A 24,478-nucleotide genomic window follows, 5' to 3' on the forward strand; every position below is an offset into this window, starting at 1 on the left:
GTCTCAGGCTGTTGGCAAGCTGCACATCAGCCTCATCCCCCCAAAACCTAGAGTGAATTTAGCCTTCATTCATCATACAGACAGCAGCTGAGGAGGGGCTCACTATGTCTTGATGAAGGATTGAGCTCATCTATACAGTCACAGCTAACCTTGCAAGGTTTAAGCTGGTGCCAGGGCAATGGGGTCATGGGGTACTGTGCTACAGGTCCCCTGAATTTGACTCTGTGACCGCAGGACTAGGCATTCCCCTCTCATATAAGCACATGGCAAACATAAATCTCTAGGTCACACCTTCTTACATTGCCCAGTGTGATTTCAAGGATCTTCTGAGCTGGTTAAGGGAACTCTTTTAAGGTATGAGAAGAAAGTGGTCTTCTTGGTAATAAGCAATCATGCTGGCATGAAACACTTCCTCTTTTCTTTAACACACACTATCTTAGTTCTGGTGCCATATGGTTACAATTACTAGTCACAATAAACCCACAACTAACAAGGGAGAAAACCCACTAGGGCTGGCACCTGGAATGCAGTGAAGACAGATGGTTTCCAAAGCAGGTAAGCTAGACTGACTCTTGGAATTGGAAGCTCTGACTCTTGGAATTGGAGGCATAGCCAGGAAGTCAGCTTCCCAGTGTATACATATCAGCATTAATGCTTCAAGGAGGCCCACAAATAATCAGGTTCTTAAAGGATTATAACCAAACTGGAACCCCATCTTGCCTTTATGTGACTTTATCAGGTATTTCTAAGACATTCAGTCTGTTGTAAGCCTTTTTGTAACACACTGTCCTGGTTGAGTGTTTTATCTCTGACAGCCAAAGCCATTTCTAATTATTCCTGACTATTCTGTGGTAGAAGAGGCAGAGTCTCAGGCTGTTGGCGAGCTTCTCCTTAGGCATGTACATTCTCTAATACTATCAGCTAAATCACCACAAAGCACAGGAGAGAAAAATGCACGGGAGGAAGCTGAGGTAGCCTACCGCAAGAGGTCTGGGGTGGTGGGTGGAGAACTGACAGTCTAACTTGTCTGCTTCATCAGCTCCGTCCATGTCTCCTTCATCACTCGACAGTCTGCTGGCGAGATCAGCTCCACTGGTGGGCACTGGGGGTTCTGGAGTGTAGCCGCTGTGATTTGAAGATGTGCTGCTGCTTATGCTATTGGCAGATGATGGTCTAAGGGCAAGAGAGAAGCAGAAGAATCAACTTTTCAGAGGTGACATGACCCGCCCAGTTTAATGAAGCTTGGCAGGAAGTCCAATTAGCCTTTCCATATGTCTAGTGGGCAAATCAAGGGCAAATCTGTATAAGGGGAAAATGAAGATGGAGAGGGTAAGCAGCAACCAACTCTTCAGTGATCTGGTGGAGCAGAGATCCAGCTCTTCTTAAATTCAGGCACCAGGCAGGCACCAAGGGTTCTGGGTTCATTGCCCTGCAATACCATAAAGCTAGAGCTAAGCAGTGCTCTGGTAAAAAAAAAAAAAAAAAAAACAACAACAAAACAACAACAACAAAAACATTAGGCACCAGGGGAGATGCCAAGCAGAATACAATAAAATACAGTAATACCACAGAGTTAATTTAACCTAAAATGAGTGTCTCAGGATTCAGTTAGAACTATTCACTCATTTACATGTAAGTAGTTAGCATTGCCATGAAGTTACTTTTCTTTGAAAGCAGAATTGGATAGGGACCTATTCAAACTAATCAATGAAATATCACCAATGAGAAAGATAGTGCACTGTATCTCTCTCTCCCTTTTTAAAAATTAATTTATTCCCTTTTTTGCCCTTGCTTTTTTATTGTTGCAGTTATTATTGTTGTCATTGTTGTTGGATGGGACAGAGAGAAATGGAGAGAGGAGGGGAAGACAGAGAAGGGGAGAGAAAGTTAGACACTTGCTTCACCGCCTGTGAAGTGACTCCCCTGTAGGATCCTGGTGGCTCCAACCGGGATCTTTATGCCAGTCCTTGCACTTTGCGTCACGTGCGCTCAACCCGCTGCACTACCGCCTGACTCCCAAGTGCATTATATCTTGTTTCTAAATTGTGCCATTATACAATTGTGTTCATACCCACTAGAAAACTATTTTGCCCCAGTGATGGGGTCAAAAGTTTCTTACGGGGGTTGGGTGGTATGGGTTAAGCGCACATGGCACAAAGCTCAAGGACTAGCATAAGGATCCCCACGTGCGGGGGGGGGGGGGGGTGGTGGTGAGGTGGGGAGGGGACTTCACAGGCGGTGAAGCAGGTCTGCAGGTGTCTATCTTTCTCTCCCCCCCTCTGTTTTCCCTTCCCCTCTCGATTTCTCTCTGTCCTATCCAACAATGATGACAGCAATAACAACAACAATAACCACAACAACGATAGAACAAGGGCAAAAAAAGGGAAAAATATAGACTCCAGGAACAGTGGACTTGCGGTGCAGGAAGCGAGCCCCAGCAATCACCCTGGAGGCAAAAAAAAAAGTTTCTTACACATAGTCAATGTCCATCTCTTTTTTTCAGATGGACATAGATAGATAGATAAGCAGAGACAGAGACCACAACACTAAAACTTCCTTCAATGTGGTGGGGTCCAGACTTAAATCTGGGTCACATACATGGAAAAGCAACACACTATCCAGGTGAGCTATTTCACAGGTCTGCTTTTATCCACTGTGCCTGGTGGCCATTTTCCCCCTTTTTCTTTGATACAGGGGAGAATAGGGAGAGGGACAGAGAGAGAAGAGATACCTGCAGCACTGCTCCACGTGTTTTGGGGACTAGGGGCTTTGAATCAGGGTCATCATGCATGGTTAACATGTGTGCCACTGCCTGGCCCCAGCAGCCCCACATTTTCAGAGAGACACACGGAGAGTAAGAAAGACACCAACTACCAAAGCTTCCTCCAATAGAGTGGGGGCTAGGCTGGAACCTGGGTTGCATGAGTGGTAAAGCAGGCAAACTATCTAGGTGAGTGATTTTGCCGGACTAATAGCTACATTTTCATTATGGACTGATAAAAAAAAGTCGTGGTGATGAGTTGGGTGACAGCTATACCACAATGTGAATGTGCTTGATGCACCATGCTTAGAAATGGTTAAAATAGTAAACTTTATGTGATGTATATTGTACCATAGTAAAACAAAACCCCACTTGAAACAAAAAAAGGAAGGCCACAGGTAGTTTTTTTTATTTTAATTTTTATTTATTTTCCTTTTTGTTGCCATTGTTGTTTTTTATTATTGTTGTAGATATTGTTGTTATTGATGTCATTGTTGTTAGATAGGAGAGAAATGGAGAAAGGAGGGGAAGACAGAGAGGGGGAGAGAAAGATAGACACCTGTAGACCTGCTTTACCAGGTGGGGAGCTGGGGGACTTGAACCGGGATCCTTACGATGGTCCTTACAACGGTCCTTGTGCTTTGTGCCATGTGTGCTTAACCAGCTGTGCTACCATCTGACTCCCATCACAGAGGTCATTAGGAGACCTCTGCAGGCCATCACCTTCTCTACTTATAAAAAACAAAAGATGCCGCCATTCATTCTGCATAATGAAGGTCATTAGTCCTGAGAACACCCCCTCACACACACACCCTTCAGTGCATTCCCAGGCACCTACTCTCCACCTGGGGAGGGGCAACAACACTCTCCTCAATAGTAACACAACTTAGAAGATGCTGCAACAGAGAGAAGACCTTGTCCTTAATCCTAGCCCTCAAGATCAAGTGCTATTAGCATTCTGATTTATAACCTTCTAGACTACTGTGCATAAACAGGCCCTGTGTCTTTATGTAAGAACTCAATCAAGCTGTATGATTTTCAGGCATGCTGTCAATAATCCCTAGCAATGCTTTAGAAATCTTTCTATGTATAGGACCACCCTCTGCTTTTATATTATTGCCTAGTAGACCATGAAAAAAAATCATAATTTATTTAATTAGTTTGTCAATGGGCATTTCAATTGCTTCTATACATTCAGATAGGTTCTTTTTGAAACATTTTTCACCAGGATATTCTGTCTTGCAGAAGCATAAAATGAGTGGTTTAATGTGTGATAACAGCACAATGGTTATGTAGAGAAATATCTTTGCTGTCATTTACTAAAAATTGATATCTGCAATTCACTTCAAAATGCATAATAAAAACATAGGTGTTCTTTCTTTCTTTATTATTGGAGAGAGACAGAGAAATTATGAGGGAAAGGGTAAATAAAGAGGGAGAGAGACAGAGAGACACCTACAGCCCTATTTCACTGCTTGTGAAGCTTTCCTCCTGCAGGGATGATTTTTCAGCTGAAAGAGATAGAGAAAGCCAGAGGAAGGGAGAGAGAGACACCACAGTATCAGAATTTCCTTTAGGACAGCAGCAGCTGGTCTTGAACCCAGGCTGGGCACATGGCATAGCAGGTGCATTATTCAGGTGAGCTATCTCATAGGCCCATGAAGAAAGGGTGTTTTTTGTTTGTTTTGTTTTGTTTCTTTGTTTGTTTGTTTTTCCTGCCTCCAGGGTTATTGCTAGGGCTTGGTGCCTGCACTCAAATCCACTTCTCCTGGAAGCCATTTCCCCCTTTTTTGTTACTCTTGTTGTCTATCATTGATTTTGTTATTATTATTGTTTTTGTTGTTCTTGTTGTTGGATAGGACAGAGAGAAATGGAGAGAGGACAGAAAGACAGAGAGAGGGAGAGAAAGATAGACACCTGCAGACCTGCTTCACTGCTTGTGAAGTGACCTTCCTGCAGGTGGGGAGGTGGGGGCTCCAACGGGGATCCTTGCTCCAGTCCTTACGCTTTGTGCCATGTGTGCTTAACCTGCTGTGCTACCATCCGACCACCTGAAGAAAAGTTTTTAACATATTTTCAGAAGACAGAAAAGAAGCACACAGCTAAGAAATACATAGAAAATGAAGATAATGAAGAGAAGAGGAAAAACTAAATAACCTAAGTTTCATGATGTTAGGAAAGTGTGACTTATGCAAAATGATCTCGTAGGATATTGTAAGAAGCAGTGAGACACAAAAAACTAGGCTTCTAAAATTTAGCAAGCATATCATAAAGTGATTATTTAATAAACATTTTGACGGTAAGGTAAAAGAAACTTTTCGAAGGTAATATAGAAGATTAAGAGAGTTGACAGGTGCAAAAAGGTAATAGCAAAAATAAAAGAAACATCCAACTAATAGGAGGGCAAGAAAGTGAGAGTAAAATCAACAGTGGGAAGAAAATGATCTAGGGGCTAGGTGTTGGCGCATCTGGTTAAGTGCACACATTAGGGTGCTAAGCCCCTGGTCCCCACCTGCAGGGGGAAAGCTTCATGAGTGGTAAAACAGGGCTGCAGGTGTCTCTCTGTCTCCTCTATATCCCTCTTCCTTTCTTTCAATCTTTCTTCAATTTCTCTCTATCTAATAATAAAAAATAAAACTTTAAAAAATTGGCACATTACACCAATGTAAAAGACTCTGGGGTGGGTGAGGGGGAGGGTTCAGGTCTTGGAACATGATGGCAAAGAACCTAGTAGGGGTTGTATTATTATATGGAAAACTGGAAAATGTTATCCATGTACAAACTATTGTATTTACTGTTGACTGTAAAACATTAATCCCTCAATAAAAAAATAAAAAAAAGATTCTGGGGCAGTGTTGGTGGGGAGGGTTTAGGTCCTGAAACGTGATGACAGGAGGACCTAGAGGAGGTTGAATTATTACGTGGAAAACTGAGAAATGTTACACATGTACAAGCTATTGTATTTACTGTCGACTGTAAACCATTAATCCCCCAATAAAGAAAAAAAAAACTTTAAAAAAGAACTATAAAATATCCCAGCAGGTGTTATTGCCAGGTTAAAAGCATTTACTAAGTGTCCAGTATAGTGAATGAAAAAAATATATCAAGGATGATCTCTGGGGTGCTGGGAAGTGGTGCATCTGGTTGAGCCAACATTAAAATGAGCAAGGCCGAGGCAGGGGTAGATAGCACAATGGTTATGCAAACAGACTCCCATACCTGAGGTTCCAAAGTCCCAGGTTCAATCCCCTGCACCACCATAAACCAGAGCTGAGCAATGCTCTGGTAAAAACAACAACAACAACAACAACAAAATCAAATAACAAAAAAAAAAAAAAAAAAAAAGAGCAAGGCCTTGGGTTCAAGCTCCCAGTCCTCACCTACAGGGATTGGTGGAGGGTAGGAGGTTCACAATTGGTGAAGCAGTGCTGCAGGTCTCTCTCCTCCTCCTCCTCCTCCTCTTCTTCTTCTTCTTCTTCTTCTCTCTCTCTCTCTCTCTCTCTCTTTAAAAAGCTTTCTCAGGGGTTGGGCGGTAGCGCAGCAGGTTAAGAGCACATGGCACAAAGCGCAAGGACCAGCGTAAGGATTCTGGTTTGAGCCCCTGGCTCCCCACCTGCAGGGGAGTCACTTCACAGGCAGTGAAGCAGGCCTGCAGGTATCTTTCTTTCTCTCCCCCTCTCTGTCTTCCCCTCCTCTCTCCATTTCTCTCTGTCCTAACCAACAACGAATGACATCAACAACAATGATAATAACCACAACAAGGCTACAGCAACAAAGGCAACAAAAGGGGGAAAAAAAAGGGCCTCCAGGAGCAGTGGATTCATGGTGTAGGCAACGAGCCCCAGGAATAACCCTAGAGGAAAAAACAAAAAAACTTTTTCACTCCACTTTATTTAAATTTTTAAAAATATCTTTATTTCTTTGATAGGGATAGCCAGAAATCAGGAGGGTAGGGGGGAGATAGAAAGGGAGAGAAACAGAGACACTTGGCAACACTGCTTCACTACTCACAAAGCTTTCCTCCTGTGGGGTGGTGGTGGTGGTGATTTAAACCCAGGTCCTTGTGCATTCTAACATGTGCACTCAGCCAGGTGCATCACCACCCAGCAACCCCCCCCCTTCACTATCTTCCCTTCCTCTCACAATTTCTCTCTGTCTCATCGAATGAAAAAAAAAAGTTCCCAGTGAAATTTCAGAATTCTGGTTTCAGAGACAAAAACTGGTCATGTGCAAAGATATTGGGAATTCAACCATAAAAAAAAAGTCAATGCTGGAAGTCAATCGGAAACCCTTTGTCTCCAAAATTATGTAAGTAAATGATTTTCAATCCAGTTACATACTCTGGTGAGATGGATAAAGCATTGGACTTTCAATCATGAGGTCTTGAGAAACAGAGCAAATATACCAGAGTGATATCTAATTCTCTGTCTCTTCTCCTATCTTTTCTTTTTTAAAATTTTTTAATATTATTTTTATTTTATTTACTGGATAGAGATAACCAGAAATTGAGAGGGAAGTGGGTAATAGAGGAGAGAGAGATACCTAGAACACTGCTTCATCTCTTGTAAAGCATTCACCCTGCAGGGGGCTCGAACCTGGGTCCTTGAGCACTGTAACATGTGCGCTCAACCAGTTGTGCCCCTACTCGGCCCCTCTCCTCCTATCTTTCTCATTAATAAATGAATGAAATATTTAAAAAAGAAAAAGAAAAAAGTCAAGCAATAAAAAAAAAAAAGCTTAAGCTGAGAAGATAGCATAATGGCTATGCCAAAAAAAAAAAAAAAAGGGTGGGGTAGATAGCATAATGGTTATGCAAACAGACATTCATGCTTGAGGCTCCAGAGTCCTAGGTTTAGTCCCTCATACCACCAAAAGCCAGAGCTGAGTAGTGCTCTGGTAAAAAAACTTCCATGCCTGAGGTACCAAAAATCTGGCTCAATTCCCACCACCAAATAAACCAGACCTGAACAGTGGTCTGTTAAAAAGAAAAAAAAGTCAGGCAATAAAAGGGAAAAGATGGAGAACCCCTGAAGCGCAAGCTGAGCCTTGAAACTGTGCCCTAGAGCAGAACTGGCTGAGAGCAGAGCCAGAACATGAATGCAACCATGCATATCACATGGGGGAAGAAGCTGTGTTTTTCCTTTTTTCGGCTGATGCCCTCATTTGGATGCACTTTCTGGTGATGATGGGTGCTTTCAAGACATTCCAGCTACAATTGCAAAATTCCCCGTGTAGACTTTGAAGAAAGAGAGTCCTCTGGGACAGTCTATATCAAAGAAGAAACAAGGCTGGGGGTAGAGGTAGGGGGAATGATGGAAAATGGTGCAACAAATCATGAGAATATTGAGACATTCAAGTCTATTAGGCTTACACTTACCCTTTTGACCCTCCACACTGTATACCCTTCCCTTCTCCACTTACCTACCAGGTCTAAGGATGGGATGATGAACCCTGCCCAGTTCCACTTTGGAAACTTAGAGATAGATCTCCATCCTGCCACTTGGAGGATGCACTAATATCAGTCTGCCTGAGTGCCTGGTGGGAAAGAGTTGAAGGGGTCTGACTTTAGCTGCATCCCTACTATGTGCTAGGCAAGTTTCCTTTTCTTTTTTTATGAGGCACAGGGGAATGTCTTTGCATATGAAACTTTCCTGGTCCATAGAAATGAGATTTGACTCCATCTATTTGAATTCAGAACTCCCCCATATTGAGAAAGAAGTGTAGGAAAGACATAAGGACAAACATAAGGAGAAGTGACTTGCAGTTTGGCAATAGTATCCTAATGATATTGAATGAACTGAAGGAAGTTGTTTTCACTCCTCTCTGCCCTTGTTCTAGTATCTGGGACTGCTTCTTCATTTCTTTGGGGGATATCATTAGTTTATTGTAAAAGAGAGGGGGGGCAGATAGTGGTGTACTCCGTTGAGCATGTATGTTACCATGTGCAAAGACCAGGTTCAAGTCCCTGGTCCCCATTCTTTTTATTTATTTATTTATTTATTTATTTATTCATTCCCTTTTGTTACCCTTGCCGTTTTATTGTTGTAGTTATTATTATTGTTGTCGTCGTTGTTGGATAGGACAGAGAGAAATGGAGAGAGGAGGGGAAGACAGAGAGGGGGAGAGAAAGATAGACACCTGCAGAACTGCTTCACCACCTGTGAAATGACTCCCCTGCAGGTGGGGAGCTGGGGGCTCGTACCGGGATCCTTACACCAGTCCTTGTGCTTTGCGCCACCTGCGCTTAACCCGCTGTGCTACTGCCCAACTCCCCCTGGTCCCCATTCTTATGGAGGGTAGAGGCTAAAGGTGGTAAGCTTCACAAGCAGTGAAGCTTCACAGAAGTTGTACATGTCTGTCTCTCTTTTTTTTTTTTAAGATTTTATTTAATTATTAATGAGAAAGATAGGACAAGAACCAGATATCACTCTATCAATTGAGACAGTCTAATTTTCCATTTGTTATTGAGTAGGAAGAGAAGGAAGTAGAGAGAGACAGAGAGAGGAGAGACACCACACCACCAAACTATCATTCATGGAGCTTCTCCTAGTGCCAGTCATACTGCTTGATTGAGTTGTAATGCCTGAAACCAGGGCCACAGGCACAATAAGGGACACACTGACTGGGTAAGACATTCTGGCCCAACATTTTGTACTTCAGATGAGCATCTATGAAACAGAAATAAATGTGCAAAGATACTGTCAGCATCTGATGCCATCACTACCTCCTAACAGTGCCCACTCTCCTCTGCTAGCTGACCATATATTATTTATTTTTTATTATCTTCATTTATTTATTGGATAGAGACAGTCAGAAATTGAGAGGAATGGGGGAGACAGAGAGGGAAAGAGACAGAGAGACACCTGCAGCACTGCTTCATCACTTGTAAAGTTTTCCCTGTGCAGGTAGGAACCAGGGGCTTGAACCCGGGTCCTTGTGTATCCTAACATGTATGCTTAACCAGGTGCACCACCACCACCTGGCCCTGCTGAACATGCATTAATAGAGTTATGGTCGTTTTATTAATATGTGAACATTTAATTGTCAATTATTGATAATTAGTGGCACTGAAATATCTCATACTACTCAAAAGTAAAGTAAATGTTGCTTTTAGGTTTCATATGAGCATACATTAATTATGATTATGATTTTTTAATCTGATTACATAGAGTCCCATGCTGATCTAAAACAAGTGAAGGAAGACCTTTTTCCCCACTCACTATGGAACAGAGTTCACTCCTGAGTTTCCTGGTACTTGCTTAAACCATCCCTGAAAAGCATCCTCAAGAATTATTGTTACTAGCATTTGTAAGATACTCCTTTGTCAAGCTCCTTAATTTCAGAGGTACCCTTCTTGGTGATAAACCCAAATTCTTCCTCTTTTTCTTGTTTCTCTAAGAGAGTAAAAACACTTGTCATTTCTCTATGGGAGAAATCCTCCTAAAAATTAAAGCAAGAAAGAAAAGAATGAAAGAAGAAACTCTGAAGACTACTGCCTAAAATTTTTTTTTTAAATATTTTATTTTATTTATTTATTCCCTTTTGTTGCCCTTGTTGTTTTATTGTTGTAGTTATTATTGTTGTTGTCGTCGTTGTTGGATAGGACAGAGAGAAATGGAGAGAGGAGGGGAAGACAGAGAGGAGGAGAGAAAGACAGACACCTGCAGACCTGCTTCACCGCCTGTGAAGCGACTCCCCTGCAGGTGGGGAGCCGGGGTTCGAACCGGGATCCTTATGCCGGTCCTTGTGCTTTGCGCCACCTGCGCTGAACCTGCTGCGCTACAGCCTGACTCCCCTACTGCCTAAAATTTTTAAATAGCTGGAGTTCCCTAGGTTTTCTGTTAAGTCAGTTTACTGTTTGGGTGAGAACTGCCTCCATCAGTCAAAATTGATGGATTATACTAGAATAAAAGAGAGCTTTAATTTTCATATTAATTATTATCATTTTATGAGGTGTTAGGAGATGAAGTGAAGGTCCCATGCATGTACAATATCACTGAGCAGCCTCCCTTATTGAATTTCTTTTACTTCATATACAGAGAGAAAGAAAGAGTGAAAAAGAGGGAGGGAGGGGGGGAGGGGGAGAGGAAGAGAGAGAACAGAAAAGAGGAAGAGGAAAGGGAAGGAGAGAAAGAGAGAGAAGAGAGGAGGGAAACTCCACTGCACTGCTCCAACACAGGGGCTCCTTTTGGTGCTGTCCATGGTGCTCCTATGTGGTGCTAGGTACTGAACCCAGGACCTCATGCATGCTGAGGTGTGCCCTTGATGCAATGAGCCATCTCCTGGTCCCTAAAAGAGACTGTATAAATTGATGTTCCTGTGATCCAAAGTACCTCTTCAGAGGACCTAGAGAACAAGGGAACAATGGGTATATGTGTCATGAGAATAGGGATGAGCAGGATTCAAGAGGAGGTAGGACTGCTGATGGGAAGAAAAATGGTCTACAGTCACAAATAAGTTTGAAGGTCATGGTATAGTTGATTGTTTAGCAGAGTGAGGGTAGGGGGCACTGATCTCACCCCACCTCCTGCACAGCTGAAAATCCCACATTATAACTGATTCTCTGTATATATGCACATTCTACCAACACAGAACTTATGATGCTCAACTGTTGATTACACAGGGAAACAAAGCTCTTCCTAGAACTTTGAAACAGACCTGCCTCCTCTACTCTAAATTGAGGGTAATACTCTTCCCCCAATATCTGGCATTACAATGAGAGGTAATTGCCGAATGATCTTGCAGAAATGAGGGATGGCACGGAAAGTTGCAAGCAAATGGATGACAAGACAGCTGGAGTAATGACGATGGAAATACATATGGGTGAAGAATTCCATCTGACTGTCCTCCTGAATGCCATTTGGATGCTGGCTGCCAGGTTTGTACTGAAGGGGCAAACCTAGTGAATCAGTAACAAGTATTGTTAAGTATTTGCTTTTTCCTTTAAAACTCAACTCTCTCCCCTCCTTTCAAAACTAACTTTCTCCCTCTCTGTTTCCAGAGCACTGCCAACTCTGACTTATGGTGGTGCTGGGGACTGAATCCTTATCCTCTACCTCCATAACTGTGTGCTCTTTTCAAATTTATTTTTAGTTTTCATTTTTACTAGTGTCTTAATATGATTTACAAAATTATAAGATAACAGGGGTATAATTCCACACCATTCCACCACCAGAATTCTATATTTCCATTTCCTCCACTGGAAGCTACGACAGTTCTCCCAAAGTTCATAACTGTGTGCTCTTAATGCCCACTTGCTGACTAGACCGCTATGGCCCATTGAGACTCACCATCTATGTGTCAAAAACTCACCAGATAATACCACTATCTACACTCCTCATATTGTATTATATGTTATTTTTATGTTGTTATTGATATTTGGAGCTTATCTTCTAAGCTCTAAATTCTAGAAAAGCAGAATTTGGTCTCACTCATTTTTATACTCCTGCCTGAAAGTACTTATCATAGCACCTTATTTATGGAACCAGTACTTGGTAGACATTTTTGAATGAAGAGTTAGTTGTCCTAGTCCCTGGAAAATGGCCTGCTGGTTAGAACTCAACATCCATTGAGACTGATAGGCATGACTATGAAATCCTTCCTTAATTTTCCTTATTCTCTGCTCCAAACAGTGTCCAACTCATCTGAAAACTCAGAAAGTTGCCTGATGGCTGATGTGTCAGCCCTCTAGGTATTTATTTCCAGCTTTCTATTGATCTGCAAAAGCCACAATGTCTGACAGAAGTCTGCTCTGAAGGATGATGGTGACAGTGACAGCAGTGAAACCTCTTACCCCCATTGTTCCATTTAAATAGCACACTGCAAGTCAGGACTATCACCAACTTCTACTTAACACGTGATCAAACCATGCATGGACCAGCAAGACTGAGTGAGTCACTTAAGCAAAAGGCTTCTCCCATCCCACTGAGACTTACCTAGGAAGCACAGAGTTTGGAGGCCTGGATTTTGCAGGGGAAGTGACTTTAAGTTCTGGCCCAGAGCTCCCTGAAGATCCTGGTAGAGAGTCCTGTACTGGTCCGGGTGGGTTTGGAAGCACTTCTCTTGTTAAAGTCAGAAGATGCTCTTTATCTTTAACTTCCTTTTCTCGGGACTTGGCTTTGTGTTCCGCCAGAAGGAGGTCAAATTGCTTTTTCCGGCCGGGGACTGCCCTTCGATGGCTTAGCGAGTGCGTCTAAGGAGAAGAGAGATGAAAAGCACAGCCTCTTTGATCAGCACATAAACCTGCTTCCCCAGGCCCTCCATTTCAGAAAACAGCAATTCAGGAGAATTGAGAGGTGCTGGAAAAGTCAACTTCCAGGCAACAGCTCCCGTTCTGTGGCTGGGAAGAGGCAGAGACCACACAAACGCAACCATGCCCTATACTTCTGATCAAAGCTTTCTCAAAAAAAAAAAAAAAAAAAAAAAAAAAGAAAAAAGAAAAAAGAAAAAAGAAAAAAAGGGGAAAAAGCCTAAGATGAGAAGCTTCAGTGCAGAACCCACAGAAAGCTCTCTGGGGCCCGGGTAACCGTGCGGGTGTGCTAGAGTTAATCCAGGTGCAGGTGGGAGGTTCCCACTGGGCTCAACACGGAGCCCCAGGCAGAGAGGTCATAGCCTCGTGGCCCCGGCAGCACTAGCAGTTCAGTAGGAAATAGAAGCTTGGGGCCATCCAAGGGTGCTGCCTTGGGTCAGCTGGGTCCGGGGCCACACCGGCATGGCCGGATGGGGTGTGCGGCAGATTGTCCTCCCTCCGGGGCTGCCTTTCAGGGCTCCGCCGCCGCCGCTGTTCCTGCATACATTAAAACGTAGCAGGGTTTAGAACCGCCTGTGAGTGCCTATAAATACAATTTACTGTCTGGCCTCACAAGTAACAGGGGAAGCCTTTTTTTTTTTTCCTCCTTCTTAAAAAGCCAGCCAGCTTGAGGCAGGCACTCTGCTACCATGGAAGAGAAGAAAGCATTTCCCTTACAAAGAACAGCTGGGGGTCATGTCGAGGTTCCACACCCTGCCGTGTGCAGAGCGTGGCATGCAAACATTTCGACAAAGGCCCCAGTGAGAGCAGGAAGTATTTTTTATGGAAAGAGAAATACCTTGCAGGTGAGGGATCTTGTGCAAGGTTTCTTTGTCTCGGGATCCAATACTCCACAGTGTTTATTTGGGTCAAATTCTCTCTCTGGTTTAAGAAACAAACAAAAAATATAAGAAAAAAGGAGACTAAATAGGATTTGGCATTAAGACTACATTAAAAAAATGCACATTTGCACCAACAAGTGAGACATTGTCAGGCAATCTTTTCTTTTTTTCTTTTCCTTTTCAACCAGCTGCTAAAATGCTTCTAGAACCCACTCCATGGAAAATGGCTCTCCCCTCTGAACCCAGAGTTCCTAGTTGCAGCTTCAGCTGGGGATGCAGAAGGCAGCATTGGGCAAAGGGAGTAGGATGGGCAGGCACCAGAGGGAAAGGAAAGGGGTTGTGCTCCTCTCATACTTGATTTCATTTGCTACCAGTCCCTGAGGATTTGACACTTGGGGCGCAGCTGACTGACTTGTAAAGCAGGGAGAGTCATCTAAGGCTAAGGGTTGCCTTTTGCTGGCTGGTTTCAAGAGTCTACCCCTAGCTTCCTCCTCACCCCCAATGCCCTGTCTTTCTGCTGGTTTGAGGTAGCACAACTCTCCTTGACATGTCAGTGTGACCTGCTTCTCACACTTTGCAAAGTTCTCAGCACAAAGCTTTCCACACACTCTCAATGAGCAGAAAAGTCGTTTATGTGATTCAGGAACATTGAGGTGGGGGTATGCCTGGGTGTGGGCACTTGAAAGTGCAGAGGAGGAAAGACTTGCTGGGCTCTCAGCTTGCTCTGCCCCTGGTGCAGGGTTTATTGCTCCAAGTGGCAATGACATAGGGTAGGGAAGCCATTTAGGATGAAAAATGGCTACAGAGAGGCCTGACTCTCCCAATTCCAAGTCTACTGAATGCAGTGTTGGTAGCTTCTAAGGAACCTGTTCTTTTCTCTTCTACCAGAGCTCTGATCAGCTCTGGTTTATGGTGGTATGTGGGATTGAACCTAGGATTCAGAGCCTCAGACATGAGAGTCTTTTGCATAACCATTATACTGTTTCCCCCACCAAGGACCTATTCTTTTTATGCCCCCTTTTGGCTCCTTTGCCATTTCTGGATTACAAAAATATCCATCTCTCTTGGGAAGTGAGAGAATGTGAGCCCTTCTCTGGAGGCTCCCCCTCTCAGGTAACCTATACATGTGCCTGTGGAAGGCACCTGTGTCCTACAGAACAGGAATGATACAACTCTTTTGGCCACACATAGTGACAGGCAGTGTGTGGGTGGGTAGTGTATACAGGTCTGCTGGCATGCCCTTAAAAGCCTTAAAAACAAACTCGAATAACATTACCTAGCTTGGAAATTGATGGATTTGATGAAGTAAACAAAGCATGATACATAAATGAGTTTTTTTTTTTTTTTTTTAAGGTTTTGGGGCTGTGACTGCAGTGATGGAAATAGTGATGCATGTAATACAACCATTCCTAGATCCAAGACAGAGACCCTGGTTGGGCATCAAAATGCTTCCCACTCCTTTTTTCCTCCCCTCTGCTTTTGTCTTCTTTTCAGCTTCACTTTTCATCCTAGGAAACTGCCAGGCCTGGTGATGCCAATTTTCTATGAGCCCTGTTTGCCCACCAAGGACTGCATGGGCACCAGGTTCCAAGCTGCCTGGCATGGAGCTCTTTCCCTTGGGTATGTTAGATTAGACCCATGCCCAGACCCATACTAGCTCATGCTGGCCTGGAACTGAGCAGGTTGTTTGGCTAGGGGGTAGGACTTGGTTGCCAAATGTGAAAGCAAGACAGAAAGAAGCAAAAGACCCAATGAGACAAAACAACTAACAAAATGTAAAAACAACAAACGGGGGGGGGGGGGAATCCCCAAACAACTTCAAACTGGGGTACAGGCTGGAAATGATGACCCTGCTTCTACTCTAACAAGAAAGCCACAAGTTCTGCACACCATGCAGAACAACTGGTTTTTCCAGGGACACTGCCACCCATCTCTGCAAGGTACAACTGAACTGTTCATTATTCAGTCAGGAGCTGGGGACTCCTGTTCATTCAGGGAGGGACCAAAACACTCCAAGAGGCTTTGCTTTCTTCATAGTATGAAAGTAGTATATATAGAGGGAGCGGTTTACTGAGGACAATGCCTGTATCATTTCAATACTTTGGGTCCAAGGTACTTTCAAGAAATAATTTCTTTAAAAGTTACAGGTAGTGGTCTAGGAGGTGGCACAGTGGATGAAGTACTGGACTCTCCAGCATGAGTTCCAGACTCAGTTCCTGGCATCACATTCTTTTTTCCTCTACCACTAACAAATAAATAGTTTTTTTTTTTAAGTTATAGATGCAAGGTTAAAACAACAACAACTACTACAGCTGAAAAACAAGTAAATATGACAGAAAAAATTACTCATGCTCCTTGGAGTACTTAAGAATTACCCTCACAATAAAGGATAGTTTTTCTCTCACTGGATGGTTTTCATTGCCTTTTCATCCTTCTGGTCAACCTAAGATAAATGTCCACCATGTGTGAAGAGAGTCTAATGTCTATCACTTTTCTTGGTTTTCTGGAGAAAGCAGAACTGCCATATTTAGTTTTATGACACACCTAGAAGTGAGCATCACCTGAAAGACTGGTCACATGCCAGGTGCCAGGGATGCCTGCCAAGATGACCCAGGAATAGCTTGAAGACACCCTCCCAAGTCCTCACTTGCTCTGGCCAGCTGTTGTTCCCTAAGGGGAATTCCAGCCTGATTGTGTGGGCAAGGCAAGGGCAGCCACAGAAATCAACCCAGAAGCCAACTAGCACAAGGGTCAGAGGCTATACAAACTTTCTGTGGGGGCATTCAGGACTGCCCTGAATGACCGATATGTCACTGTGTGTTGTCTGACTTCACAGCAGTGATGATTTTATAGAACTTGGGGTGGTTTACCTGCCAGTATGGTCACAAGACTCTCTAACACAGGGAGGAGCATGGTGGAAGCTCAGCAAGCCTGTCTCCTGGGATGTGAGGGTAACCTCCCAACACGTGCTCTAGCTGAGCCAGAAACCTCTTCTAGTTGAGGAGTAAAGAGAACCAATTCAACTTTGGATTTGCACATGGGGGTCCTGTTTGCAGGCAACCTTCTCCTCCCCATACCCCTCAATTTGAAATGAAACAGACCTGCCTAATGATAAGAATATAGAATTCCTTCCTTTGAGTTATAATTCAGTCACAGTCTACTTACGAGCAAGACTTGAAATATACAGACACATACCTGAAAGTCTCCTGTAAGGCTTGTTGTTGTTTTTGGTGCCATTTTGGTGTTTCTTGTCAATTGTGGCAGGTAAGATCCCTTTCCCATTTAAGATCTTCTCTGGGGAAGGTGGCACTGACTTGGGCATCAAGACTGGCTTAATTAAAGGTGGGGTGGAGACAGCAGAGGCCGAGGTGGAGGAGAAGGTGACTGAGGTCGTGGTGGTAGAGTTCATTTTGACATTGGCACCATCTGCCTTCACTAGGTTAGGGATTTTCTCTAAACTGACTACAGGAACTGGAACGCTGAAAAATAAATGAACAAACACACACAATTGCCTCCTTTGATATATTGGGTTGGTTGAGAAGCTAGCCACTTATCATTATCAGAACACATTCTTATCACTTATTTATACTTCTCCTAGCGGCAAGCAGCATGAAGCCAGTTTTGATGGAAAGGAGATTCATGCCTTGGAAAGACCAGGGATTCGAGGGGTGGGGTGGGTGGGGGGAAGCTATTGTCAGGCTTGGCATGGTTCCAGGAATGGCATCAGCACTGACTGATTATCTCCCATGCAAATTGTCCCCCTAGATCCTGCAGCTCCCCCTTCTTAGCCCCTCCACATCAGCAGTCTCCGGGAGGGCACCTTGGGCAGAACAAAGTGCCCGCTGTGCAGCTCTGAAGGAGATGCCATGTGTTCCCTGATGATGGTGTGCCTCTGTGCCACTTGCTGAATCACACCCCCTCCTCCTGCTGCTCTGCTGGCCCCCCACTCCAGCGATGGGGCCTGACATCTGCTTAGCTCAGGAGAGCTGACAGGCTCGCACCACATGGAGGCATGGCTGTGGGCCAGCATGCCATGCTCCACGTTGTCAGAGGACTTCTGGATCACTTGAGCATCCTGGGGATGGGCTCAGATGGAGTGAGCCACCATGGAACATGATCTAATATTCCATTTTTAAGCAGCTAGCTATGTAAATAGGTAATTCTCCTGGCTGACAGGTGAGAAGCTGAATTCTAAGAAGACAGAGTACAAAAGGTGGATGTGTACTCTTCAGAATTTGCTACCTTAGCCCCACTGCCCTGCTATTCCTCTTGTAAGGGATGTACATTCGATTGCTGTGCATTTACTGATGAAGGACTCTGGAGCAGGGCTTTAAAAGATGAGATGACATGATTAAGCTTTGCTCTCATTCCTGAACCAGATGCCCCTTTCATCCTTGCAGGAGGGCAGAACACTAACAGTCCAGCCCCCAATCATCTGTGAGCTAAAAAGTGGAGCTGAGTTAGCTATTTGATTGCCAGATAATCTAGAATATGGCTTAGACATGCCTGCAGACAATGCAGGGAAGGAGAGAGAGAGAGAGAGAGAAGAGAGAATGCAGCTAATTTGAGCATGGGAGGAGCCTTCTCTGTCCACATGACTGGCTGACTCTTCCTTCTCTAAGATTCATTCACAGATCATTTCTTGGATGCATTTGCTCATGGAATTATTTCAGCTACCCTTCAGCCCCAGACCTTTTTAAGCTGACTTTGAAACAGGATCACTGATGTTATTTATAGGTCTTTGTCAGTGAGAAGGGCACTCAGTGGTGGAGTATATTACCCCACCCGGATTCAGCCTAGTACCTGGGAAAGGGTGGTATGAGACATCAAGTCCCACACAAAGTGAAACTGGGACGTGGTTTTTAGCAATATGCCAACTCATTGACAATTCTGCCCTTGATCAGAGTGTTTCAATCACTGAAATAAAGCTAAATTGCTTCTATTTCCTATTTAATGACAAGTCTCAAAGCACTCACATACAGTTGTAGGCCAAGAAGCCCTTGAAAAGTCAGCACACAGAAAGGCTATACAGCTATTACCTGCTGAAATTAGGACCACATACCTGTTTTTTTTTCCACACAGTAAAATATGTAAAACTAAACCATGAGAATTCCTCTAGACATATTCATTCACTTAATTAAACACACACACACACACACACACACACACACACACACACTATGTAAAACAGGGATTCCAAGAGATACCCAAAGATCTACTTTTATAGCAATATCCTTCATAGGAGACAAAAGGTTAAAGAAGTTTGAGTATTCACTGATGTGTGATGGATAAACTGGTATATAGAGACAATGGAATATTATTCAGCTTTAAAGAGAAAGGGGATGTTTTCTTACTGCATTTCAGCCACCAAGTTACAGATGCTACTATGATTCTATCCTGACCTCTCTGGGCTGATAACCTTGACAACGCATCCTGGAACCTTGTCTCTCCAGAGCCCTACCCCACTAAGGAAAGATAGAAACAGGCTGAGGGTATGGATCAATATGCCAGTGATCATGTCCAGTGGAGAAGCCAGAACTCTCACCTTTTGTACCCCAAAAAGAATTTTGGTCCATGCTCCCAGAGAGGTAAGTGATAGTGGAAGTAAACCAGAGGGTACTATACCCCCATTCCACCAGGACCCGAAGCATTTGTCACCAGGAATCTTTTTTTTTTTTTTTTTTTTTTTACTACCACCAATGAAAAGGAAGAGAATCTGAAAAACACCAGAGGAAACCAGCACAGTTTCACTTATCTGAGAGAGAAGAGGAATAAAGGAGAGACATTTGGAAGTAGGAATAGGTGTGTGTGTGTGTGTGTGTGTGTGTGTGTGTATAGAGGGGGGAGAGTGAAGGCAGGACAGTTGAAAACAATAGAGGAAAAATACACACACACACACAGATAATTACAGAACCAGCCCATATTGGTGACTGTAGGAGAACTATTGCAATTTCCAGTGGAGGGGATGGGACACAGAACTCTGGTGGTGGGAACTGTATGGAATTATATACCTATTATCTTACAATTTTGTAAATCAATATTAAATCACTAATAAGATAAAATAAAAGGAAGGGAATTCTTACATAGGTGGATTTTAAGGGCAACATGCTAAGTGAAAAAAAAGTCAGTAAGAAAGAAGTAAGCTTTTATGGTTCTACCTAGAGTGATCAAATTTAGACATTAAATAGAATGGTGGTTGTCAAGGACTGGGGGCAGGGATAAAGGGGAATTGTCTAATGGGGATAAAGTTTCAGTTTTGTAAAATGAAGCAAATTCTTAAGATTGACTGCATTCTTAAGAGTGACTAGGGGGATAGTTAAGTTGGTTGAACATAGGACCTGCATGCCTAAGATTCTCAGATTGATCCCTGGTGGCACATGCATTAGAATGGTACTCCGGCACCTCTCTCTCTTTCTCATGTGAGCCCCTCTCTATATCTCATATGAAACAAAAGACATAAATCCTTATAATCAGATTGATTGATCAGATTGATGGAAATGTGAACAGTATGAGAATATGGGTTTGAGCCAGCATTACTCCCATTCAAATAGCGAATACTGAACACTATAGAAGTGTACATTAGAAACAATTAAGAAAGCAATCTTTGTTATGAGTATCTCACTACAACTAAAACTTTTTTTTGTAAATATATTTTTTTAATTGAGAGAGGCTAGAGCACCGCTCTATGGCTTTAAGGGGGTGCTGGGGATTGGACACGTAAGGCGTGCACTCTGTCACTGAGTCACATTTTAAGCCAAGGAGGCAGCTGAGATCCATCCTTGGTGTTGCTTAAAATAATAATACAAGTTGAAAAAAGAGGGGGTTTGGAAGGATGGACTGGTGGTAACCCACTGGATTAAGCACATATGGTGTGAAGTGCAAGGACTGGTGCAAGGAGCTCCTGGCTCCCTGTCTGCAGGGTGGTCACTTCACAAGCAATGAAGCAGGTCTATAGATGTCTAGCTTTCTCCCTCTCTGTCATCTCTATCAGGAACAACACAATAGACCCCTTTGTGGGACCTCATAGGACTTTGCCCTCAACATGGACCAACAACAGTAGGGAATGTTCCATCCTTTGAAGGGAGGCTAGACAACACTCTATCTTCCACCTGAGGAAGATGAGTCCTGAAATTGAGGGAGCTTGGAATGTTCCTACTCATGACCACAGAATGTGAGCTCAGATCTACAGGGATGCAGAGGCTATATAGGCTCCTAAGCTGAATATGGACCCCAGATCAAATCGATGGGGTTTATAGTCAACAATACTTATACACCTTTCCCATATTAGGATCTATTCTCTTCCCTGATCCAGTTTTCTGGTCCTTTTTCCAGCCATGACATCATCTCCCCAGACAATAACTTGGATCCACCTGCATATCAGATGTCAGTCTCAAAACAAACAAACAAACAAACAAACAAAAAAAACTAGTATAGCCATAGGCCCTTTGGAATATAACTAAAATAGGCCTACTAGCTATCTACAAAATAGAGACCCTGAAATCTTCATCTGCATTATTCCAGACTTTAGATTCATGATTAGGCAACAATTTGTTTGGCTTTATATGTTAACTCTTCTTTTAGCCACCAGGTTCCAGATGCTATCATGATGCCAACCAGACTTCCCTAGGCAGATGACTCCACCAATATCTCCTGGAGCCCCCCGATTTCCCAGAGCCCCGTCCCACTAGGGAAAGAGACAGGTTGGGAATATGGATCGACCTGTCAATACCTATATTCAGTGGGGAAGCAATTACAGAAGCCAGACCTACCACCTTCTGTACCCCATAATGACCCTGGGTCTATACTCCCAGAGGGTTAAAGAATAGAGAAGCTATCAAGGGAGGGGATGGGATACGGAGTTCTGGTGGTGGGAATTGTGTGGAGTTGTACCCCTTTTATCCTATGGCTTTTGTCAGTCTTTCCTTTTTATAAATAAAAATTAAAAAAATATATACTTTGAAAACATGATTTTAAAAATACCAAGGGCTGCACTTTTGCCCAGCTCTCCTCCCTTTTGCTCCCTCCAACTAGCTGCAGGGCTGATTCCTCTATCCTTCTACTCAGATCACAATCATTCATCAACTCCCTCCCTTTATCCACTCCCTGCAGTCTCCCCTATCCCTTCAAGTTGCTCTTCTGTTTTTTTCTTTTCTCTTTTTCACAGAGAGGGCTCTGTGCATGCACATTTTCACTGCTCCCAGGCACTTATCTCTGGTACCTTGGCATTCCCAACCATACTGCTTTTTAAAATGTAAAAAAACAAAACAAAACAAAAAAAAACAACAACCCCATCTCCCCAAGTTCCAAAGCCTTTCCAGTGCTCCTCTGCCTTTAGATGAGAACACAAATCTCCAGCTGGGGAAAGAAATCACATGCTAGGAGGGCCTTCTCTAAAATCTCTTATTGATTTAGCTCTCACCTTTGTTCTGATCTGCTGACTTCCCTTCCTTCCTTCCTTCCTCCCTCCCTTCTTTCTTTTGCCACTAGGGTTATTAGTGGGGCTTGGTGCATGCATGATAAATCTACTGTTCCTGGTGGCCATTTATTCCCTTCTCTTCTTTGGTAGGACAGATAGAAACTGTGTGTGTGTGTGTGTGTGTGTGTGTGTGATAGATATAGATATACAGAGAGATGCCTGCAGCACTACTTCACTGTTTGTGAAACTTCCCCCCTGCAGGTGACCTAAGACTTGAACCCAGATCCTTGAAGGTGATAGTGGGTGCACACAACCAGGTGCACCACTGCCTGGCCTCTCTTTCATTTCTTTACAAATAAACTCAGGCCTCTAGTGTTGAAGTAAGTGTGTGAACCCCTAGTCAGATGAGAAGGTTCTCTAAGGAACTGAGTGATCTTCTCTGATCAAGTTCTTTATGAAGCCGACTTCTTTCAGGAAAGCAGATTAGGCACTTCAAACTCCAGATCTACTTCATGTCACATAGCCTGGTGATAAGAGTCAAGGAAAGATCTCCAGAGTCAGGGGGCCAGACGGTAGCACAGTGGCTTAAGTGCATGTGGCACAAAGCGCAAGGACCGGCATAAGCATCCTGGTTTGAGCCCCGGCTCCCCACCTGCAGGGCGGGGTCTCTTCATAGGTGGTGAAGCAGGTCTGCAGGTGTCTATCTTTCTCTCCCCCTCTCTGTCTTCCTGTCCTCTCAACTTCTCACTGTCCTATCCAACAATGACAGCAACAACAACAATAAACAACAAGGGCAACAAAATGGGAAAATGGCCTCCAGGAGCAGTGGATTCGTAGTGCAGGCACCGAGCCCCAGCAATAACCCTGGAGGCAAAAAAAAAAAAACAGAAAAAAAAAAACCCCAAAAACTTCAGAGTCTGTGAAAAGGGTTGGGGCACATGCTGAGTACTCATGAGTTCAGAAGACAAAGTTACAATGGTGGTAGAGAATAATGTAGATGAATTGCACAGAGTGAAATAAAATAAACAACAACAACTGAATCAAGTGTGTGTTTCTCCCTTCACATCAGTGCCCAGCTCTTCTTATCTGCTCTAGTGATAGCCCAGGTGGATGAGATCTGGTCACTTACAACGCTGCCACTTAACGCATCTCTTTGGTGGTGCTTTTTCTCACTGGTGTGTCAGGTGAGCCAGGCCAGCTCATCTCTGTGACTGTGCTCTTAATTTGGAACATTCTCTATTACATGAAAAGTGTGGCTCACGCATACTCTGCACTGCCAGAGCTTGCAGACCTCCAGTTGGACTTCAATCCCAGTGCCCATAGACAAGCTGTGGAGTTGGAGTCCTTCAGAAAGCAGAAGGGAAGAAAGGTGAATGTGTAGTCCTCTACAACTCAGTTTTCTTGAGTGGGAATGGGAAATATTAGGGAGGAAAATCTGATCAAGAAGATTTTGGAGGATTCCAAAGACCAGGGAAGAAAAAAAAATAAGAAAAGAAGAGAAAAGAAAAGAAAAGAAAAGAAAGACAAGACAAAGAAAAGAAGCAGTCAGCAGTGGGAAGAGTCAAACATCCCCAGAGAGAGTGAGGGGAAAAAAAAAAAGAGGGCTCTGAAAGTCATTTTTGCTTGATGTTGCCAGATTCATATTCTTGAACAAATGTACAGATGTTAGTCATCCATTCATCCAAGCACTCAGACCTCCCCCTCCCACCCCCCTCACCACAGCACTGCTCAGCTCTTTTTATGGCAGTGCTGGGAATTGAACTTGGGATCTTTGGTGCCTCGGACATGAAAATCTTTTTGTGGGCTAGGTGGTGGTGCACCTGGTTAAGAGCTCATATTACAGTGCACAAGGATGAAGGTTTAAGGCCCTGGTCCCTGCCCGCAGGGGGAAATCTTCATGAGTGGTGAAGCAATGCTGCAGGCATCTTTCTGTTTCTCTCCCTCTCTATCTTCCCCCTCCCCTCTCAATTTCTCTGTCTCTAGCTAGTAAGTAAATATAAAAAGAAAATTTTTGGGAGTCGGGCTATAGCGCAGCGGGTTAAGCGCAGGTGGCGCAAAGCACAAGGACCGGCATAAGGATCCCGGTTCAAACCCCGGCTCCCCACCTGCAGGGGACTCACTTCACAGGCTGTGAAGCAGGTCTACAGGTGTCTGTCTTTCTCTCCTCCTCT

General features: G+C 43.7%; 1 protein-coding gene across 7 annotated transcripts in view; it reads right to left on the minus strand.

Moving 5' to 3' along the window:
- The window catches only part of ATXN7L1 (ataxin 7 like 1), a 350,136-nt gene that overhangs the window by 20,467 nt on the left and 305,191 nt on the right, over positions 1 to 24,478 (minus strand). For all 7 annotated transcript variants that reach the window (XM_060196381.1, XM_060196382.1, XM_007526971.3 and 4 more), the window contains 4 exons: positions 17,087 to 17,370; positions 13,849 to 13,931; positions 12,697 to 12,953; positions 981 to 1,173 (listed from right to left, as the gene is read on the minus strand). In XM_060196381.1, the coding sequence (XP_060052364.1) occupies positions 981 to 1,173; positions 12,697 to 12,953; positions 13,849 to 13,931; positions 17,087 to 17,370 (817 nt within the window). The remainder of the gene's footprint in view (positions 1 to 980; positions 1,174 to 12,696; positions 12,954 to 13,848; positions 13,932 to 17,086; positions 17,371 to 24,478) is intronic.

This window comes from Erinaceus europaeus, chromosome 8 (assembly GCF_950295315.1).
Source record: "Erinaceus europaeus chromosome 8, mEriEur2.1, whole genome shotgun sequence".
NCBI lineage: Eukaryota > Metazoa > Chordata > Mammalia > Eulipotyphla > Erinaceidae > Erinaceus > Erinaceus europaeus.